The sequence below is a fragment of the Rhipicephalus microplus genome, chromosome 4 (assembly GCF_043290135.1).
Source record: "Rhipicephalus microplus isolate Deutch F79 chromosome 4, USDA_Rmic, whole genome shotgun sequence".
NCBI lineage: Eukaryota > Metazoa > Arthropoda > Arachnida > Ixodida > Ixodidae > Rhipicephalus > Rhipicephalus microplus.
In genome coordinates this window covers 168549856-168572968 of record NC_134703.1, presented here as the reverse complement: position 1 = coordinate 168572968, position 23113 = coordinate 168549856, and the positions used below count along the sequence as shown (strand labels likewise).

The 23113-nt window shown below is 42.0% G+C and overlaps 1 protein-coding gene across 2 annotated transcripts in view; it reads left to right on the top strand.

Moving 5' to 3' along the window:
- The window catches only part of Rbcn-3B (WD repeat-containing protein Rbcn-3B), a 169444-nt gene that overhangs the window by 28033 nt on the left and 118298 nt on the right, over nucleotides 1-23113 (top strand). The window contains exons 6-9 of one of the 2 annotated variants that reach the window (XM_037423571.2): nucleotides 3335-3405; nucleotides 9978-10097; nucleotides 11884-12029; nucleotides 21805-21828. In XM_037423571.2, the coding sequence (XP_037279468.1) occupies nucleotides 3335-3405; nucleotides 9978-10097; nucleotides 11884-12029; nucleotides 21805-21828 (361 nt within the window). The remainder of the gene's footprint in view (nucleotides 1-3334; nucleotides 3406-9977; nucleotides 10098-11883; nucleotides 12030-21804; nucleotides 21829-23113) is intronic. The other variant, XM_037423573.2, reaches the window with a different exon arrangement.

Here is a 23113-nt window from a genome sequence, read left to right as displayed (position 1 = left end):
ACCTCACAGCCGCATTGCTTGCAATCTCTAGCTTCTTGTCCTGAGCCTTAGCATGCTTGCTTTAGTTCTCTATCAGTTCTTTCTTATTACTTTGTGAATGTTGATAGATTTTCTTCAAAAATAAACATCACGACGTTGATACTTTCTCAATTTCTGAAATATCTGTGTTTTTTTTTGTTGATGAACTATTGAAAAGTCATGCACAAGGTCTTTTTTCGATACAGTGCTTTTATGTTAATGATTTATAAATGTAGCGAGAGAGACGTGACTGTGGCCAACGTGGCCGTGCCGTTTTTTTACTGCTTTATTTGGAAGGCAAAGTGCAATGGGGCCAGCTGCAGCGTCCATACTGCCATTAGCGAGAGCGCGTTTCGTTCTGGCTCGTGCCTTGAACCCTGCATGAGCTGAGCGAGGGGCGCGGTGCAGTTGCTAGGAAATGATGATGATCATTATTGAAAGGTGATGAAGATGGCACTACAGATGAGGCCTGTGGCCTCATCTGTAGTGTACAAAATGTACAAAATGAAGGAACGAAATGTACAAAATGTATAAAATACAAAATGGAGGAAGCAAACCAGAAAATTGACTGGTAAATACTTGGAAAAGAGCAGGGGGCCAAACCAAAAAGAATTATCGGTTAAGAAGAAGGTGAAGGAAGCCGAGACCGATATGTCGAGAATCGGCATGATTAAGAAGTCCGCACTAGAGATCTATCAAACATTTAAGCAGGAAATTGCCAAGGAAAGGATCAATGATAATACTCGAGGTAGTTCTCTACTGTTTGAGGCCAGGACAGGAGTATTGCGAACCAAGACATATTGGGCCAAATACGAAGGGGTAGACACGATATGCAGTGCGTGTGGAGAGGAAGAAGAAATTGTCGAACACTTGATAATGTTCTGTAAACGGCTTCACCCTATTGTTCAGGATGATGGCGCAGAGTTTTTCAAAGCACTGGGGTTTAGGGACAGGGAGAGCAAAATAGACGTTAAGCTGGTAGAATTAACTAGAAGGAGGTTACCTGGTTCGTGGCTAAAGTCAAGGCATGAGTGAAATTTAAACCCTTCACTGCAAAGTACGAATCCCCAACCTCACTATTTAAAGGAAAAAAAATATAGTTTTTGGTTTATTAAGTATTACGGCTTGGTAGCGCTAATCATGCCCGATCTAAAAGGTACAGCCATATCCATCCATCCATCCAGGCATGCTGTCCCCAGGCACTTTCATCATGGTTGCCGCATCTCTCAAGTTTGACCGTAGTTGGTTACATGAACCATTCCTTTCTTTTTTGTTATGTAACGTCACAGGCGGTGTTGCAGTGATCATGATGCCCATTGTAACATTGATGTGTGTGTGGTCATTAAGTAAGAATGACAAAGACGCATTAGGCAGGTCATTTGCCACGCAAGATGAAGAGAAATTTTTGTTTAGGAATACAGTAAGCAAATTGAATGTGTTCTTTTTACATCCCTTTTCCTACTGTCTTTCTCTTTAAAAATATTACTCAATAATGAATTCCTCAAAAGGCATTGAACCCATTCCAATGTGTTGCAAAGGAGAGAAATTCATTTCAAGAAACGTTTAAGCAATTATTCAAGATATGAGGTCAAGTGACAGAAAATTTTGTTAAAAATGAGTAACCATTGAAGGTTATTAGTCTGCAATATAAAGCACATTTTTAAGGAACATGTGAGCATTATAAAGCAAGTCATATGTTTCATTAATTTTTCATAATTAAAAATTTAATAAAAGTATGCCTTGCGCGAACACTTCTAACTCCAGTTAGAAATGAAGCCTTGGCATGTTCGATGAATCGATACGAATGAGATCTCATGAATAATAAAAACATAGTAATTAAATAACCATAAAATTAAGGACTAGTGCTAGGGGCACCTTCGTTATGGTGGCTAGAGAGGAAGGTGTCAGCATCGCCGAGGCTGCACCGTGCATGCCGGTGTGGCAGATTTTCATGATGCCGACAAGTGGCACGTCATTGTTGCGGGAGTTTTCGCACTTGAACTGCATAAACAGCGCTGGAGCGAATGCGTAAGGCGGCGAGTGCGTTTGATCAGTTGCCGCGACATGGCGCGCCTGTGTGTACGTACAGATTGCATGAGCAGCGCGAGTGTGTGTTCATTGTGCATCTGGACAAACGCGTTCCTCAGCCATCTGTGCAGACAATCAACTCTTTGCCATTTAATTTTGGTGGTGAAAAGATGAACAGCGCTGATGTGGGGGTGCTGATGCCAACATTGAGAGCCTGTGGTGCATTGTCCTGGAAAAATGCTGCGTCGCCGGGGCGCCAATACTCACACCTCCTCCTCTAACCACCATACCTTCGTATAACAGACAGCCATATTAAATCTTGTGGCACGATCTTGCTCACAGAAGTTCATTGCACACCTACTAATGTGATAAGAAAGTGTTGAAAGTTTTAATCAAAAATGTTTATTAGCAAAAAAGTTATCACAGTTCGTATGCGTAAAAATACCGGAATCACAAGTCCCGAGAGAAGTAACAAAAAAAGACTTGTAACAGGTGCAGTGTTGACACAAGAGGATTAGGGGGTTAAAATTATGAAAATTCATAGCCAATTCTATTGTGGACCTTTCATCTATGTGCCTTTTCTCGAGCAGCTACTCTTCAATTTCCAGCTTGTCTTGCAGTGTCGGTGCCATGACGAGGCACTTTAGCGCTGTGGTACTCATTATTTGTGAGGTATGCTTTTCCAGTGTAAGGGTCAGGCCTGATTTGAATTCGCTTAACATTATCAAATGTGCTTCGGTTTTCAATACCTATTGAAGTGCCACACATCATCAAAAAAAGCAAATTCGATGGCTTACAGGCTCACATGCATGTCATTGAGCGTGAACCACCCATGTACTGCTTTATGCGTTCTCCTAGTAAATGTTTTATGACTTTCATGTGATTAAAAGTGATGTGTTGACAATTCTTTCAAAGAATTCTGACATGTCCACACTTGATATGATTACATATCATATTACATATCATGCTAATGTTATCATCCACACATATCTGGCATTTTCCAGTTTAGGTTCCATAGTAAATGGGTGGTGCAACATTTTTGCTTGTATCTTTTGAAAAAAGCTGTGTAGACAGAAGTGTTGTGCAGCAAAATGATGGGCAATAAATTGTGCATGAGCATAATGAAAAATGAAAACGCGGCATATGGAAAAAAAATTCGCTTTTTTCACTTGGCCTCATACCTTAATCAGAGTTATGTCTTATGGCTACTTATGGAAAGTAGCGCTTAACATAACTAACGCAGATATTCCAGTTTTTTTTTTTTCTGTTTGTTCAACACTTTGTGCAGATGATGTCGTCGTAGCCATCTCTGCTTGTGGCATGGCCAAGGTCTGGACACTGTCGCCAGAGAATTACAAGGTTTGTTGCAATCAATGTCTTAATTCTTCAGGAATGATGGCCAGCAATAAAAGAAATGAACAAAATTGCTAGAAACTTCAGCATGCAAAACAAACGGTTCCTAAAAGTGTTAAGTAACGTTTCTGTTATTCAGAAAGGAAATTGATTTCATCGTGGTCCTAAACTTATCTGATGCATTTTTACCTATGCATAGCATGGTGTGTGTGGTACAACTAGTGCAGACTTACTTCAGAAAACCAGTTGACAGTCATAAAGAATGACTTTACATTCAATAGCTCCCATGTGTAATTGGAATTAATAGCATCGAGTGGACATTCAGTAAAGCCGCATTAATTTGAACTCGGTTATTTTGAAATCTTGCTTAATTTGAAATATTTTCGTAGTCCCAGATTTCACAATGTAAGTCTAAGCGGATAGTTTGAAGCGGAGGTCAGCACCAGTCCAGTTAATTGAAAACTTTATGTGTCATGTGCCGATTCCCTATCCCAATTTCGCCAGAAATAGGCGGAAACAACTGCTCTTAAGAACCACAAGGGGATGCAACATAGTGATTCTAATAAGTGGCAGTTTAGGCACTCCAGCCTTCCTACTTCCAGTGAAAAAAAAAAAAAAAAAAACGGTTTTATGGTTGATCAAAATGTGCACTTGCGGGAAAGAAGGCATGCTTCACTGCAACACAGCAGTGGAGCGCGGGCAGCATATTGCATGTTTCTCGCTACGTCAGCGCGTTGTGATTTTTCTATTATTTCTGGGATTGTAAAGAAATTTAGTACAAGATAGGTTGGTAGAATTCGAGATGTACGCGAACCTTCGAATGCCGGTTGCTCCAGCAAATTGTGGACTTGCACTGCTGGCAGAGCTCTTGCTTCCAACGCCTACTTCGAAAACTAAGCTTGAAAGCTTCAGTGGTCATTCTTTTCAGCCAAAACATATAACAAATTTAATCACACTGGCCATTATTAAATTCTTCATTTTACCAGAAAGAATTGGCGAATGGTGGCATCATGGCAAGCTGCCACAGCCAGGAGCAGGCAATATGCTGCCCGCTTGTCATTACTGCAGTTCAGTGAAGCATGTCTTGTTTTCCGCAAGCATGCATTTCAGTTGATCAGGCCTGCGTTTTTTTTTTTCTTTGTGGCAGCAGCGAGGGTTATGGTTCCTCCGTGTTTGCGGCAAAATTAAGACCAGGTATTGCAGGAAAACATAACCTTCGGAGCCGCAAACTAAGCGGCACAGTAAATGATCAGCCCTGATTACTTTGAATAATTGTAAGTTCCTTGCATCCCACTTTTTGTATGTCCTGTTAATGCGAGAATCGGCTTAATTCGAAGATTTTTCATGGTCGCAGTGACTTCGAATTAACGAGGTTTTACTTTTCTCCCCCATGAAAAATTTGACATAGGCTCACTTGTGTTAACTGGTTCCTGAGATTAAAAAGGCACACGATCAACCATGTACCGAAAAGCTGTGCAATAAAGTAGTCAGCATTAAATTTTTTGGACTTGCCCAGAAGCCATGCAAGCATTAAAAAAAAAAATCGAGCACTCAGAAAAAATGAATTCATTCGTCTTAGTGTGCTCACGACGCAAACTAGTCATATCCACATCCGAAGGGCCTCTGCAAAGTGCATACAAACAGACCTCCCATGCAAACTTGTAATTACGTTGCCACAGTAGCTTTCATCTTGGCCAAACAATGTTGCAGTGCTGTATATTGCCGCACATATGTGCCAGTGGCGGCTACAACAAAGCAGCGCGAGTGTCCTTGGCAAAGCGCAGTGATGAAGAGGACATTGTAGTCTTTTCTTGTGATCGATAAAGTGTATTTGTGTGGTGTTCTTTGTGTGCTCATTGATCTCGCGTCGTCACACTGGTGGATGTGCTGTGTAGTATTCATGCTCGGCACTCCTTCGCGGAGCTGACAGTCTATGCCCGGAATTGCTACTACACGTGGACACATAGGTCCACCGTTTCAGTCACCGTCTGCTAAGCCTAGCGCCCGTGCTCAATCCCCTGCGAGAAAGTGCCAGAAATCGCTTGCCTCCTTCAGCCACCATGGCCACTGCAGCTGCATCTTACATAACACTTCAGAATCCCATCATTCCTAATTGTTTTCATGGTGAGACCTTTGAAGACACCCAAGACTGGCTGGACCAGTTCGAACGCTGTGCGAAGTACAACCAGTGGGCCACCTTAGAAAGCAAGCTTACGAATGCGTACTTCTACCTGAAAGACAATACCCAGACGTGGTACACTAACCAGGAATGAAGCTTGGCTAGTAGAACGACTTCTGCAACCAGCTGCTTGACATCTTCACTAGTCTCAGCAGAAAGGCGCAACGTCTCTTGGAAGCTCAAATACAAAAACCAAGCGAGAGCGTTGCTATATTCACTGAGGACATGACCAGTCTTTTCCGCAGGGCAAAGCCCGAGATGCCAAAAGATAAGAAATTACGGTATCTCATGTGAGGTGTGAAGGAGCAACTGTTTGCTGTGCTTGTGAGAAATCCACTAAACACATTAGCTGAGTGCTTCAATACGGAGTCCCCGCTGACATACTAGTGTCGCAAAACCCATTTGTGGCGTACTGCTGACTGTCGACCGATATGCTTTTATTGTGGCGAAGTGTGGCACGTCTACAAAGTTTGCCGTTATTGCGATGCTCAGTATTTGAGATTTCCTCGCTACCCTGATTACACTACGTATGATAGTCGGCACACGTACAACGCCGCTCCTGTGAACACACTGCCACAGAACCCAGTGACAGCCGGATCACACTCTCCATCTCCTGCTCGTGGCAGTTCACTTAATCATCAGAGTTTTGCCGACGTGACCAGGGGCAGGTCTCATAGCCTGCAACAGGGAAACTATATGCAGTGACCTTAGGGGGGGAGGTTGCCAATAATCGAAATTCCAAACAGCCCCCGTTATTAACGACAGCTCGGAGCACTGATGCCAAAGACGATGACAGAAAGGATTAATCCGACGAATCAGACAACTGCCGACGTAACCGACATTATCAGTGCTGACCTCGTCGTTCGCATTGACAGCTACCAAATGACAGCTCTTGTAGACACTGGCTTATAATAAGTATACAGCTTGCAAACAGACCAAGGAAGTTGACGATGCCATGGCACGGACCCAATATAAGAACTGCAGGAGGTCAATTTGTCAGTAAATGACACCGGTTGGAAAATGCACGTCCCGTCTCTTAATCGCTGGTTCCATCTTTGTAGCTACCCTTGTCATTCTTCATGAGTGCTATAAATAGCTTATATTGAGAAAGGATTTCTTGCGCGAATACGAGGCTGCGCGAATACAAGGCTGTGATTAACATTTGCGACAGAAGCGTAACGTTCACTATAAGCTCGAACACTATTACTTATGAGGAACACCAGCCACCTCCCTTCTGTATTGCCGGTGACTGCATGATACTGCCACCACGGTGTTCCTCCCTCGTATCCCTGCACTGCGACATCTTGCAAAACGGTACTGGCGTCGCTAAAAACACTAAGGAGTTCGCATTCACTTGTGGCATTTTTGTTGCTGGGGCTGTCATCAATGTTATTGATGGATGCGCTGAACTCTTGTTGACAATTTTCAGCAAGGAAAACCGACACATTGCTAGAGGCACAACTATTGTCTGTTTCGACGAACTTGCTAAAATAGAAGATTGCCAATTAGTGGAAGAGCTGGCAGCATCTATTATCACTACACTGACACCTGTTGACATTAGTCTGATGTTATCTACCACTGAGAGAGAGAGCCTTTGTACGATCGGTCATTCATCATTATCAGTGATCACCACTCGCTCTATTGGTTAGTCAACTTGAAAAATCCATCTGGCCATCTTGCACACTACAGTGGTCGGCTTCAAGAATTTTACGTCACTGTTGCCTACAAGTCGGGGAAATGACACACCTTTCTCGATCTCCTGTTGAGATGACAGCCCAGGACAACGACAACAACACAGCCTTTTCGGGAATCATGGATACTGCTGTCTTTTCTTAACAGCAGCAGGACGAGGCTGAACTGCTACCACTCATAAATTACCTAAATGGATGAACAAATAGCGCACCGAAGTTATTTGCGAGAAGGCTGGTGTCATACTAATGATGTTTTTTTATAAGAAGAACTTTTCACCTGCCGGCAGCAGCTACTTGCTTGTCGTTCCTTCATCGCTATGGACCTGAGGTACTGCAAGCATGCCACAATGAATCTACCGTTGGTCACTTGGGCAACACAAGAACATCGGCAAAGATTAGTCAAAACTATTACTGGCCGAGACTTGCCAGGGTTGTCAAAACTTACGTGCTGGCATGTCTCATTTAATGACATGCTTTAGCTGCAAATAACAAAAACACAAAGTAAAGGAACACACACTGACAAGCGCCTTCCTTTACTTTGTGCTTGTGTTATTTGCGACCAAAGCATGTCATTAAGTAAGTACCAACTAGGCCAACAATCAGCATTGTTATATGTCTCAATTGCCAGTGTCGCAAGCCACCATCCATCAAGCTTGCCAGCCTGCTGAAGCCTGTCCAAGTGCCGACGACACCATTTACACAAACTGGCATTAATTTTCTGCGTCCCTTCCCAACGTCTGCCACTAGAAGCAGGTGGATAATTGTCACCACAGATTACCTAACCTGATATGCGGACACAGGCACTCTGCCATGGGCAATGGCGGCTGAAGCGGCGCGATTTTTCATCAAAGCCATCGTTTTAAGACATGGTGCTCCCGCAGTAGTCATCACCGACAAAGGTATGTGTTCATGGCTGAGCTTTTGGACACCGTTTTTCGACTAAGTGGTACAGCTCACAGGAAGACATCGGCGTATCATCCCCAGACCAACGGGTTGAGCGAACGTCCGAAGAAGACCCTGGCTGATATGATAAGCATGCATGTAGATGTAGAGCACAAAAACTGAGACCAAATCATTCCCTATGTCACATTCGCATGCGTCAGACTACTCAAAAGGCACCCTTCAGTCTCGTTTACAGACGTGAAGTTATGGCAACGTTAGACTCGATGCCCTTTTATGAAAAGGATGGCAGTGTGACCGACACTCAAGAGCTTACACAGCAAGCAGAAGAGGCCAGAAAGCTCGCCAGGTTGGGAATCATTGAAGAACAAGATGACAATGCCAAACATTACAACCTCCGGCACAGACTGGTCACATAGAATGTGGGTGATAGAGTATAGGTCGGGAGACCTATGTGTCGGCGGGTGCACTCCAAAAAGCTGTGCGACGATGCTCCCTACATGGTTCTGTGACGCATCAGTGACGTCAACTACGAGGTTGTTCCAGATGGCATTCGTGTTTGAAGCGCCGCAGACATTCACCAGAAATTGTCCATGTGCTTTGGATGAAGCCATACTTTCAGTGAATAACTGTACAGTTTTGTTTTTACCTCGTTTCCTGCACGTTTAACATTGGGGCGATATTTTTTTAAGGGGGGAATAATGCCGTGCGCATGTGCCAGTGGCGGCAACAATGAAGAAGCGCGAGTGTTCTTGACTGAGTGCAGAGACCAAGACAACGTTCCAGTTCTTTTCTGTGATCGATCAAACTGTATTTGTTTGTGGTTCTTTGTGTGTTCATCGATCCCACGTCATCACAATATTTACTGTGTATAGCTAGGCAAAGATGCTCCTTATGGGGCCACTGAAAATTGATGTGGCCATTGCCATTGCTAAATGAATTCAATTAGCCAACACTAACATTTCGTAGAGCATCAAGATGAAAAGATAAATGTTGAATGATCATTTCTGCCTGTCATAACACATGAAACCGCAATGCTGCTGGTGCAGTGGCAGCAGGCATTGTACTTTATTTACCACCAAATTCAAGTGTTCAAAAATGCGTCAACTGTTATACCTTCTTTTTGATAAAGTAATCAATAATATGTAATTATTGCTTGAAAGTGTATGTGATTGAGCATAACGAGTGTAACTAAGTAATTTGTCAATATGGTTGATTGGGCGAGTTGATGATACCTGACTGTTTTGAAATGAGAGTGCACTACTTAAACGCGGACCACTCAGAAGGCACCTCCCTTGTCTAAGTAGTGCGCTCTCATTTCAAAACAGTAACCAAGTAAGAAGAATATCATTTAACTTACAGACCTGTCCAAAGATGTAATTGAGAACAAATAATCACTTACATGAAAAAATTTGTTTTGTATAGGTCTTCACTAGGCCCTTTTTCCATCTCTTGAAGTCATCCCAGCTGCTAGTATTTCTGTAGCATAATTATTACTTTTATTTTGGTATTGATGCTCGTGCTTTCAACAAATAATGCTAGCACTCAAACTTCATTATAACAGTCACAGCTGTCACGAAAATACTTCTTTATATAAAAAAATATTTCATAAACGAATGTTCGTTACACTATATCTATGACAAAACACTTTTTCACTTACTTTGTTGTAAGTGGTAATTCATTATATTCATGTTCGTTTTTATCGAGGTCTGACTGTAATACTAGTTGTGTTAAGAGCTGAACAACTGTTAATAGTTAAACAGCTTGAAATTCTACGACTACAAGTTGATTTTGTCTTGTCACTACAGTCTTCCAGCCCACTGTATGAGGGGGAGTCGATGACCCTCAAATGCCTGAATGCCCTGTGCCTGGCATGCTGTGCCTACAACCAGCGCACTATACTCGTGGTGACGGCCAAATGCTGGCATGTAAGAGCATCGATTTCTTTTTTTTTCTTCTTGAAAACTTTTTCAGCGCTGTGCCTGAAAGTCATCCGCGATAATACCAAGGGTTAACCCTCGCTCTTAATGGTTAGTGTGGCCATGTCTTCACCATCTCACATTTTGCCATTTACTGCCTCCAGCCTGTTCAGCACCAGTACATCCTAGAACTGGAGCAACAATAACTGAAATTAGTTCTAAAACTAGTGCATCGTCAAGTGGTGTACAATGCGTGACACACTTGAATAGCTGCATAACTTCTGAAAAGAAAACTTAATAGTGTTGAGTTTAATTCAAAGAATTGCCAGTCAGGCTCACCTGTCTATAGTTGTCATCTCACACAAGTATCTTTGCAATCTGGGCTCATGTAATCTATGCTGCATTCACATTTTATTCTGTACAAACTGTTTACTCTTTCTTCAAAATTTAAATAAAGAGAACTAGCTACATAGTAGTATCGCAAAGAAAAGCACAGGTGTTATTGTGATGTTGTGTATCATACTTCCTTACAGATCTTTGTTATACTATGAGCTGCAATAGGAAGATGCATCGGAAGCATCCCATTACAAAAATAATTCTTTTTTGGTTGACAATAGCTGGCAGTGGCAGGAAAGTGGGTTCTTAAAGATAGAAAGCATACCCTGCATTTTCTGTGCAATTACCATTACTCTCTAAGGTAAAAGATGCCAGCAAAATACAAAAAGAACTTTAAACTAAAGGACTGCTCCCGTACGGTGCTCTGGGCACAATTTATCACGATAATTTGGCAACGTACCAGGCAGAGATGAATGAGATCAAGATTTCAAGGAAATGACAGTGGGCATTCCTGATTAGACGAGTTTCCATGGAACTCTTTATTGCATTTATCATTACCAGAGTTTCCATTCAGTTTAACCTCATCCATCAGTTCAAGATATTTGGCACTACAGCATTGATAGGAATCGGTCTAGGACTTTGTCTTGCAGCACTTGAGAAACACGTCATTCGAAATTTCTTTGATATGCCAGTCTGTCTTGAAAACAACTAGCATTTTATTAAGCCCTGAATTACAAATTAGATGAAGGTTGTAGGTCCAGTCCCTGTTGGTGACAAATTGACTTTTCATCTGCTCCACTTTCTTCACATCTATATCACAATTACTACAATACACTTAAAAGGGCACAATTAAAGCACCTCTATACCTTCCATGGCTTCATTATCTGCTAGTTCTCATTAAAATTATTTGAAACAAAAAAAATGAGCCCCAAAATATTCCCTTCATTGATTGAATTCCTAACTAGGCCATATAAAACACGCATATTTCCTAATACACTAAAAACTACTTGCTGAGTAGGAAAGTCATTGACATCTTTAAAATCTGCTTGTTTTAAACACCTAGGTTCCACTGGTTTAGCCCTTTGCGGTTTGAAACAATCTGCCACAATTCATGCGTTCTGGTCTGAAAGTGAGAAAATCAAAGCTCAAGTCCAATAGGCATGCTCATACATTTACGGATGGTGCCTGATTTAGTGAGAAAGCATGTGTGTGTGTGAATCAACTGTGAAAGAACTTGTCCAACAGCGCTCAACCACAGACCGTGGCTGTGTTGTGTTGTTGGGCAGAGTCCAACGGCGAACGGTAAAAGAGTTAACAAAAATGTAATAATTAAATGTGTCTTTAACACTAGTGGCTATTTTCTTTAATTGCATATCATAATATATAATGACGTACTGTAAGTGTTTGGGGCATAGATTCATTACTGACCACATCATTGGCATCCTCTCTGTCTGGTCAGATCTATGATGCGTACGACTTTGCGCTGCTTTGCTCGACGGACAACCGGCCGGGTGAGCGGTGGATGGGAGGGGACTTCATCTCTGCTGATCGTGTATGTGTGTGGAGTGACAAGGGTCGGGGTTACCTCTATCAACTGCCAGCCAAGTGAGTTTCACCCTGGTTGATTGATTTATTTATTTATAAGCGCTTGTATGCAAAACTACGATATGATGATGCGGGCATTGCAGTGGAAGACTACAGATTAATTTTGACCACATACGGGGCTTCAATGTGCACACAAATCCGAATAACATGGCTGTGCTTGGATTTCGTCTTTGTCTAAATGCAGCTACTGTGGTCAGAAATTGAGCCTTGTGTGCTGAAGTGCGACACATGGAAGCAGCAGTAGCTTTTGACAATGAAGTTATTCACTTTTTGGTGGAATAAATATAGAAACATGAGGGGGGAAAGAGTGAGTAATGATAATCAAACAAGAAAAATCTCGCTTGCTTTTTGTCCACTTTTGTCCGCTTTTTTTTGTTTAAAAGGGAATGTCATGACACTCATATCGTGATGTGATAATGTCAAATGTCGCCACACTCAAATAATGTCATGACATTATCGCTCCATATTTTAGTATCATCTATAAACTCTCCGTTGAAACTGGTTTCATTCCCCAAAATTGGAAAACAGCAGACTTTACACCCATTTCTAAATCTGGACATGAAAAAACTTGGAGAATGTCGGCATGTTGCAAAATATTTGAACACATTTTACATGTTACGCAAAAAATTCAAATTTCTTCATTCAGATGCTTTCTTTATTCATCCCAGTGCATTTTCTAAAAAGGTTATTCCTGTAACACACAATAGAATTTCAGCATTTTATATTCAAAGCCATTGACAACAAGTTATGTAGATGAGGTTCTTTTGGATTTCCAAAAGCATTTGTCACTTTTGCTCTTGGATGTAAGGCTTGCTGCATTGGCCATAAATAAAAATTTTCAAACGTGGATACAAAATTACTTGAATGGTAGAATCTAGTCTGTTGTCTTAAATATTGTATAATCATCGTCCATAGCAGTAACTTCAGGTGTTCCCCAAGGGGCTGTTTTAGGACCCTTACTGTTCTTAACCTCTGTAAGTTGTTGGAACTTAGTTGGAAACATTACATCTCCCATAAAACTATTTGCTGATGACTGTGTCATATGCAGAGAAATGACAACTGAATCTGATACTCGCATTTTGCAAACTGACCTAGATCACATAGCGTACTGGTGTAAAAAATGGAAAATTAATTTAAATATTAAACATTGTTGCAACATGAGCTTCTCCAGGAATATATCCAAGTCACATCATCAATATAACATCTAAGGTGTACTTATCAGCATGCACGGCGATTATAAGTATCTTGGTGTTTATTATTTCACTGGATTGTTTACATCGAACAAACACATTGACATGGCCATAGCAAAAACTAGTAGGTTGTTTTACTTTATTCACAAGAATTTTGTGGTGACAGGCGTCAATGTTGACGTGAGTGGACTCTCCACTCACGTCAACATTGACGCCTGGCAACCCTGAGCGTTTGGGGGCGCGCGCCTTCGTAGATGGTGTGGTTTTTGTCTACCCATGTATCCGCCATGCGTGCGGTTTTAAACAGTCAATAAATGTTTGTTACAACGTAACAAACTTGGTGATGAGCATGGGATAGACTCCAAGCATTTTGCCAACGCAACGGGGAGCAACCTGCAGCTCGAAACAAGGTGGGGACTGAGCACGGAGAGGGTGGTTGCTTACAATGGCTCAGGCTGCTCAGGCACCACCATTGATCGCGGCGCCACTGCTGTTCGAGGAAACTTCGGAATCTTGGATCAACTATGTCGAAAGGCTAGAGGCATTCTTAGAAGCTAACGACGTGACTTCAAATTTTAAAAAAAAAGGTCGATCCTAATCTTCGTCCTAAAACCCGAGACCTACGCTCGTTTGCGGAGCTTATTGGCGCTGAACAAGCCGAATGAAACGTATGATCCTATCATTCGTGTCCTGATGCAATACCTCAGTCCCGAGCCATCGGAGATCTACAAAACTTTCAGATTCCAGATCCTGGTGCAAAACAGCGGAGAATGTGTGGCCGACTTCCTAGCGAAACTGCAAAAGATTACCGACCGCTGTGGGTTCGGAGAGGCCCTGGAAAGGAATTTTCGTGACCGTTTTGTCATCAGACTCCGTGAAAAGGGGGTACAGTGGCTACTGCTTGCTAAACCTCATAGTTTGACCTTGAAAGACGTGCTGGACACCCCCCTGGTTGCGGAGTTAGCATCTCGAATGCAAGTCGCCTGCTGAGATCAAGCGACACGCCAGTCACTATGGTGGCGACCGGCGTGAACGTTTTGGAGCAGAAGAAGCATCACGGTAACCAGAAAGCCAGCCGGCCACTGGGCAAGAAGTTCTCATGCATTCTTTGTGGCAAGAAAAGTCATTCGCCGTTGGAATGCCCACGCAAGAACATAACGTGTTTTAAGCGCAACAAGCGTGGACATTTAGCAAGCCAGTGCTTCGGGAACAAGACCCCAGGCCATAAAGGCAAGTTTCAGTTGAACATGGTGGTTGAAGAAGAACCCGAAAGCTTCTATCTGTCCACTGTTCAGAGCCCGAAGGACACGCGTAACACTGCGTACACTACCACACTCAACTGGGGTGTAGTAGAGCTCCAAATTTAAGTGGACACCGGATGCCCTGTGTGCGTGATTGCAGAAGAGAGCTATAGGTGTAAGGCACATTCTTGGACAAAGTTGGAGCCAACAGACAAAACTCTATATTGTTACACTGGGAAACTGCCTCTACTGGGAATTTTGAAGCTGGTGGTGAACAACCCAACCGGTGAAACGGAAGGGTAGCTTTATGTGACAAAGTGTTCCGGCTCATCCCTCTGTGGTCGCGACATCATTCAGAAACTGAGCATTCTTGGACCGAACAGCGTCACCTTTGTGCAGGTGGACAGTTCCGCTCAGGAAACAGTGACAAAGCTGTGGAGGAAATTCAGTGACTTGTTCAAGCCTCGTACGGGGTTGATGAAGGGGCCACCAGCGCACATAAACTTGAAGAGAGAGGTAAACCCGAAATTTTTCAAAGTACACTCCCTACCTTATGCCATACATGACAAAGTAGCTAGGGGGTTGGACCGGCTGTGAAAAAGGCATCTTATCACTGGTCACCCACAGTGAATGGGCCACCCCAGTGCTACCAGTGCTCAAAAGGGATGGCAGTTTGAGGTTGTGTGGTAACTTGAAGGTCACTTTGAACTCAGCATGCGAAGTAGACCAGTACCCACTGCCTAAGGTGGAGGACATGTTCACCAATTTGAAAGATGGCTATTGGTTCAGGAAACTGGACTTACGGGAAGCATACTGCTATGTGCCGTTAGATGAAGTGTCGAAGAAGGCAGCAGTGCTAAATACTCACAAGGGACTGTTTTCGTACAATCGTTTGCCTTATGAAATATCATCAGGACCTGCAATTTTTCAGAGGAAAATCGAGGCAGTGCTCGAGGACATTCCAGGCACTCAGGTGTTCCTGGATGACATTTTGGTGGCTGAACATCAGCATGAGTTTGGCACAACCCTAGGGAAGGTGTTCTCAGCTCTCCGTGAAAATGGTATTAAGCTCAGAGAGGATAAATGCATTTTTGGTGAAGAAGGAGGGAACTATCTGGGGCACTGAATAGACAGAGAAGGTCTGCACTCCTGTGAAAAGAAAATGGAGGCCATCATGAAAGCACCTGAGCTACACAGGGTCCAGGAACTTTGTTAATTTTTGGGCCTCATATCTTACTATCAGAGTTTCTTACCAAATATGTCCACTATGCTTTCTCCACTCCGTAAACTCTTTAGAAAAGACTCAAACTGGAAATGGGGCCAAGAAGAAATGGCTGCATTCAGGGCCATCAAGCAAGCACTGCAAAGTTCAAATCTACTGGAGCACTTTGACCCAAACAAGAAAGTCATCTTGGAATGTGACAAGTCACCCGAAGCAGTGGGAGCAGTACTTTCACATGTCATTGATGGGGTGGAACGGCCCATTGCGTTTCGCTCAAGAACGTTCACGAACGCAGAAAGAAACTACTCTCAACTTGAACAGGAAGCCTTGGGACTTGTTTTTGCAGTCGCGAAGTTCAGGGACTACCTGCTAGGTTGCTTGTTTGTTTGGAAAACAGATCATGAGCTATTGGTGGGGTTATTTAAAGAAACCAAGGCAGTACCTGCAGTGGCAGAAGCCAGAATTCAGAGATGGGGTCTTATCCAGGGAGCGCATCAGTAAACCGTGGCAGAAGTATGGAAATGCCGATGACCTCAGTAGACTTCCTGCAGAAGAAGCTGAAAACACAAACTGTCAGAGTGACCAAGTACTGTCAACAAGTCTTCTGGACAGCAGCCCACTGTCACGTCAGCAACTTGTGGAGCTGACCAAAAAAGACCTTGTGTTAGTGGAAGTTCGCCACCAAATTGAACAAGGATGGCTAAAGAAGGTTAAAGATAGCAAGTAGCAACTTTTTTGGTGGCTATGATAGGAACTCTCTGTGGACAATAGACTGATTTGTCACGGTGATCGTGTGATGATTGCTTAGCAAGCAAGGAGGGCATTCCTGCTAGAACTACATGACGCACATGTCGGAATCAACTCTGCAAAAGCCCTGGCAGGGCCTGGCATAGGGTCGGCGGTGGAAGAACTCTTGCATGAATCCAGTGTTTGTCAACAAGTAGCAGCAATGCCTGTATCTAAGGAACCTTTGAGCTGGCCAGCCACAATGCAGCCATAGACTCGCATCCATATTGACTATGCAGGCCCAGTAGAAGGCAAGATGATCCTGGTGATTGTAGACAGCCATTCCAACTCCAACAACTACGGCAATCGCGACAGTAGAACACTTACGAACTGTGTTCATGCATTTTGGCCTGCCTGTATGCCTGGTGACAGACAATGGAACTTCATTCACCAGAATCGAATTCCAAGACATTGTACGACGAAATTGCATATGGCACATTTGTACGGCACCTTACAAGCTACAATCAAATGGTTTGGCCAAAAGAGCGGTACGTTTCATGAAAGAAGGTCTGAAACATATGACCGGGGGAAGCTTTACCACAAGATTGGCCAGGTGGTTGCACATTCACCGCAGAACACCATCGGAGGCAAAAGACACGTTCACCAGCAGAACTAATGCTTTTGTTCACACCAAGATCCAAGCAAGGTTTGATCATAAGAGTCACAAAAGTGTCATTGCCAGGAAAGGGAAGTCGCTACCCGAAAGGTGACCTAGCCTTCTGTAAAAACCTTAGTACTGGTGAACCGTGGCTACCGGGAGTGGTGGTTGAAGTAAAAGGAAATCGCCTTTTGCTAGTGAAATTTCGAAAAGGAATTCTTAGACGACATCTGGATCAGATACGCCGGAGGCACACAGCAGACCCAATAAGTTCTAAGGCGGAATCAAATTAAGACCCACCAGAGAAATTGTTCCCCTAATGGCAGCGAGAAGAACCGGTGTCAAATACTTCAGCTCCAGCAGAAGGGCTACCACAGCAGCACCCACCAGTTGTGAAAAACTGACCGCAGTGCTCTCGCCGACCTCCAAATCGATTAGACTTTTAGGGGAAGTTTGCGTGTAAGTGGGGGGGGGGGTGACTGGCATCAATGTTGACGTGAATGGACATAATGCCCTGGCAACCCTGAGCGTGTGGGGGCGGGCGCCTTCGTAAGTGGTGTGATTTTTGTCTACCCGCATATCGGCCATGCGTGTGGTTTTAAACAGTCAATAAATGTTCGTTACAACATAACAAATTTTCAAACAGGCGATGTGCGAAATCAAGGGAACTTCATATTTTTTGCAGGTCAGGTATATATTTGATTACGCCTGCATAGTATGGGTCCCCCAGAAGAATAACTCATAAATAAAATAGAAAAACTTCAGAACCAAGCAGCAAGGTTTGCTTTAAAGAATTATAGCTTCTACGCCAGCGTTTCACAAATGAAGGCTACTTTGGGAATGGGATCTGCTACGTGTACGTATACAGAAATAGACAGGCTTAAACTGTTACACCAGATATATCACTCTAACACAGGAATCAATCACCTTAGCTCCCTTGTTCAACCCCCTACGCATCCACTCACTGTGATACTAATAGCAAAAATATATCTACCTTTAAATGCAGATGCAACACTTCTTTCTACTCATTCTTTCCAAAAACAATAAGAGATAACTCTTCAACGGACTACTTAGTAACTATAACATAATGATTTCTTTTTTTCTATGCCGTGAAATCGTTCTTGCAATATGTATGTACTATGTGTATTGAAAATATATTTCGTGATCCATATTTATGTTCTTATACTAAAATGATGGTGATTTTTTGTATGTGTTCATATATTTTGCTGCACATTCCTATATACTGATTGTTTTTGTTCCCCCCTATGTAATGCTTATATGACGATGTAGGTAATCTGTAAGCAAATAAAATAAATAAAATTCATTGTCGAAAGTTGGTGCACTGTTGTGTGTGTGTATCTTTCTTGTGTCCTGTTGAGTGTCGGGCATTACTGTACAGTCTACAGTGATGCTTTACCAACATGCCAAATCTTCTATCTTTGCAATAACATGATGTTAACTAAAAAAATTCAAAATGGTATTACGTGTGCAACATCTGCAAAAGTGTGTTGTTGGCAAAATTGTGTGCTAATAATCAGACAGTCGATTCGTGTTAATTCAAACTCGAAGGGACCTCTGAATTTTGTTTGAATTATCAAGAAGTTTGAATTATCAGAAGTTCTCAGATAGATGACTCTGAGTGAGGTGGCACCACACATTATGATTAGGCACTGAATTTATCATATTTAAAATTTAATTTGGTGTTTTGAAGCCCTAACTGCACGCAGTGAACAAAAAGCAGAGGTGTAAAGTCCACAAGTTTATTGGCCATATACTGCTGATCAGACCTTTTAAAGAAATCGTGAATTGCCAACTGCTTCATTGCTATAGGTGTGTGCCTTCAGCGCTCTCTATACCAGTTGAGGAGCATCACGGTTTACCATGCGTGTGGTTCATTTCTAACATATGTTTACTTGCTAAGCCTTTTTCCTTGAAGGCCTCAGGTGCTTATTTTTTATTTTTATACTGTTAGGATTATATAAGCACACAAGTTTTTAAACAGTAGTGCGAAAGTAGCTGATATTTCTTGATATGGATCTGCAAGAAGAATGAATTGACTAAATGATGGAGTTTGAACTAAGAGGCTTTTAAATACATTGAAAGAATAGAGGGCCAACCAGAAAATTGAATTTTGTTTGCAATAATTGAAAGTATGAATTACCAGAGTTTGAATTACTGCGAGTCTACTGTAGATGCTCAGCAGTCACGTTCCACTTAATGTCGTAATGTATCTGACATTGCATGTTTGCTAATTAAAATTATTTTAACAGGACCTGTTTGTTTGCTATGTGTACGTGAAGTAACCTGTCTTCACTATATCACTGTTTGAGGCTGAATAGTAGTTAATAACACATTATGGAAAAAAAAAACAACTGTGGAGCAGCGTAGTACCGCAGATGAAACCAAGGGGAGAAAGAGGAGCGCTGACTTTTAACTGTGAGTTTATTATAAATAGCACACGTGTATGTAAACATACTCCAACATATTTTGCATTTGCAATCTGTCACATGACAAGGTTTTTATAAAGGCTGGAGGCGTGCCCTAAACAATATAAAAAGGCTCTTACAACTTCATTTTTTGTTTGTTTTTATTAGGCTTGTGCAAATAGTGAATTTTAGGTTCGAAGGGAACTCGAAGCCAACAGTAATTTTGGCCGAATAACTTCGAATCAAATTCGAATAGAATATAGTATGATGTATAAAGAAAAATGGGCATATTTATTATGACCTAACTAACCTGCACAATATTTTTTTTTGAACAAGGCCTCTATGCTTTCTTCTTTCTTTTTTTTTTTTCATTCAAAAGTCGAAACAACTTTGAGAAGTAGCAGAGTTTTGCTTTCAGTAGGATGCAAGGGATAACCTATAAAATATGTAATAATATTCATTATATCAAGAGTGTATGAGCTGGCAAAACAAGCTTTTAAGCTTAAAAGATGATCACTCGATTAGAGGATAATATGTTTATTAAAGGGACTCTGCTACAGTTTTTTAAGAAATGGATTCACTTAAAAAAGCTCATTACCTTATGAATTAACCGCCACAACAATTTTTTAGTATCTGTCCACTATGAGTGGTGTTGCAAAGATTTGACACATGCTTCAAGTGCATTTTCCCTTCTCGTCCCGACGAAAGCGCTTGAAGCAAAGCCAGGAGAGATGGCATAGTGTAAAAAAATACGTCACATGCATGTCGTGACCTTGAGCACTCTTTCTCTCTCTCTCTCTCTTTTTTTTTGAATATGCGGCTTTTCAGTGCGATCGTGCACGTATGCGGGGACCTACTGCAGCCACCCGCAGAGGCCCAGTAATGTCCCAGCGCCTCATGCTCAAATCAGCCAATGGCTGGTACAGTGGCTTTGAGGAGTGATTTCTGACATTGTGGCCTCATTTGCCGAGAGAAGAGAGCAATATTTTTATCGGACCTTTAGAACTTACTGTGGATTCCAGGTCACATGCTGTGCTATAATATTTAGCTCGCATGTTCTCGGTAGCCTCGACTACCGATCGGCAGCGTTTGCTGACCATGCTCGAGAAGTGTTGCAGGGCCCCTTTAAATTTAAAGTGGGGCTTCGCAGCAAAGCAAATTTTTTTGAGTAGATGCTTTCGCGTCTTTGCACTACTATACTGCAGTGAAACAATCTTTACAGGCAGTTGCACGCAGTTCAGTATACACCTATTCGTTCACGTCTAATCTTCTAAATATTCGATAATTTAAATTTAAATCGAAGCGAATTCGAATACTCTACTATTCGTTCAAATATTCCGAGCATTCAAATATTCGCACAAGCCTAGTTTTGAGCTTTGTTTTAGTTGTGCAAACATCTCTGTGATGCAACGCATTGTTTCCACATCACATGTAACAAAAAATCTCACTTGAAAGTTAAAGCTTTTGTTTTCCACCACTGCTAATCCATCGTACACCCATACTCTGTTTTTTTATAAACTTTTCAAGTGTGTTTATAGTACTTGTTCCACATCACTGCAGTGCTGATTGCAAATTTTCATAGCATCAAACTTAATGTTTTAACAAGCTGTCCCGGTGGAATGATTTTATGCACTGGTAAAACTTTCAATTCTTAATTCATGGAGTACAGATCTGCTAGCTGAAGTCAAGCTGTGGACAAGTGCAATCATCATGGTGCCCTTTCATACATCTTCATTTGACTCCCTTATAGACAAACTTTGCTCATGTAGTTGTTTGTGACAGCTCAAAGGCTCACAATGCGTTCAGTTGAACATCTATTAACCCCGTTTGTCGTTTCTTTTTTATTATTTTAAATTCTGAAAAAAATGGACGGTCTCTATTTACTGGGCAGTAGTTTACGGAAAACCTAGCAGAGAATAACCTATGGTATAGTTATGCAAAATGTAAAATGTATATTACAAAACTTTACCTTGATAGCACTACTCAAATAAATTGTGGGTAAATTGAAGTATCATCAGTGAAGAAATAGTTTTTAGAGTGGCCTGGAAAGGGTAAGAACAGATTTCTGAAACCTGCTTGTGCTGTTTATGAAGGGAGCCTCAAACGAGTGCTTGAAAGTGGTGGAAAATACTTTGGTGAACTGTGACGTTCAAGCCATGTGCTTTCTCTCCAGCCATAGATGATGTCCGGCCTTTGGTTGACATTTAGGCCAGTTGACCTTCAGTTGACCATTGTGCCTCAGTGTGATGTACTCTCCTACTCACAAGAAAAGAAAACAAATGCAATCTTGTCTTGTTCCTTTCTCCGAACAGCAAACTGAAGGGAAAAGCAATTAGGTTGGTATACGAACATCACCCCTGTCACCCCTGCACCTTGGCTTCTGCCACTTTGCATCACAAACATGCAGCGCATGGGCTTAGTGTACTGCACGACATGATTGCACTATGCTCATAGTCGCTGGAAACTTGCAACCCCACCCCCCTCACTGGTCACGTGATCTGTCATGGCTTGTGTTCGCAAAGAAAGGTCTTGCACTTCCATCTGAAGAATGGCTTACCTATTCACTGCCAGTTGTTGTAAATATTTTAGTGTTCTTTTTTACTTTTATTCCATTTTCATGAATGTGATCTTGACTTGGGATTGCAATCCTTGCGAAATGATCCACGGGGATGACAAAAGCCAAAGTGATGCAGAGGTTATCAGCAGTAAATGTCAAAAAATCCACTGTATAATGCCCCAGCTCAACAGTAGCCAATTTAAATCGTGTTTTTATTAGAAAATGGTTATTGGGAAACTACTCACCAGAGAATTCTGTTGTTTGTTGAGTTGGCACATGCACAACAGGAAACATGTGACATTAGCTGGGTGGTTTCTTGTAGAAGGATATGCTGCATCAACTCATTTTTAATTTGTTAGTTAATCTGCATAGTAATCAGTTCTAAAGCCAACCTTCCTTGGCCTCTTTGAGCAGCTAGAGGTGCCTAGGTGTAATCTTTTTTGAGAGTGAAAATGCTTCATTTTTCCTACTCATTCTAGCACAAGATCATTGCAACATATATAATGGATAAAGCAAAACTATGTGTCCAATAATTGATTTCAAGCCAGTTTCCCAACGAACTTGCCTCAAACACATGCAAAGGCAGCATAAAATGCCCTTACAAAATTTTCTTGTGCGAGGCCTTTCCTTGACATGCTTAGTGCATCAACTGCTTCACATATTGTAAAATAACTTACAAAAATGTAAGCACATGCACTTTCTAGCCATCAATGGAAGTAAAAGTCACTCTAGTAGAAGTTGATGCTCAACATCTACTAGAGTAAAAACACGCAACATAAATATAGATTGACAACATTTTTCTTCTTAGAACATGCCTCTTTATGAATAAAGAAAACGCGGCAACCTAAATCCCTGAGGCTAGGGTGCAGTGACTAGAAACCACTTAGGCAAACTTTCGTATACTTATTACTGTAACGACGATGGTAATACTTTCCCTCGTATTCGGTGACAGACTTTGACTATAAACAGTCAAAGCCTGTTGATACGTCTTGTTTATTTTTAGCACTATGGTTGTGCTTGCCATGTTTGTGAAGAACAGCAACTTTTCTGACCCCTTATTCAAA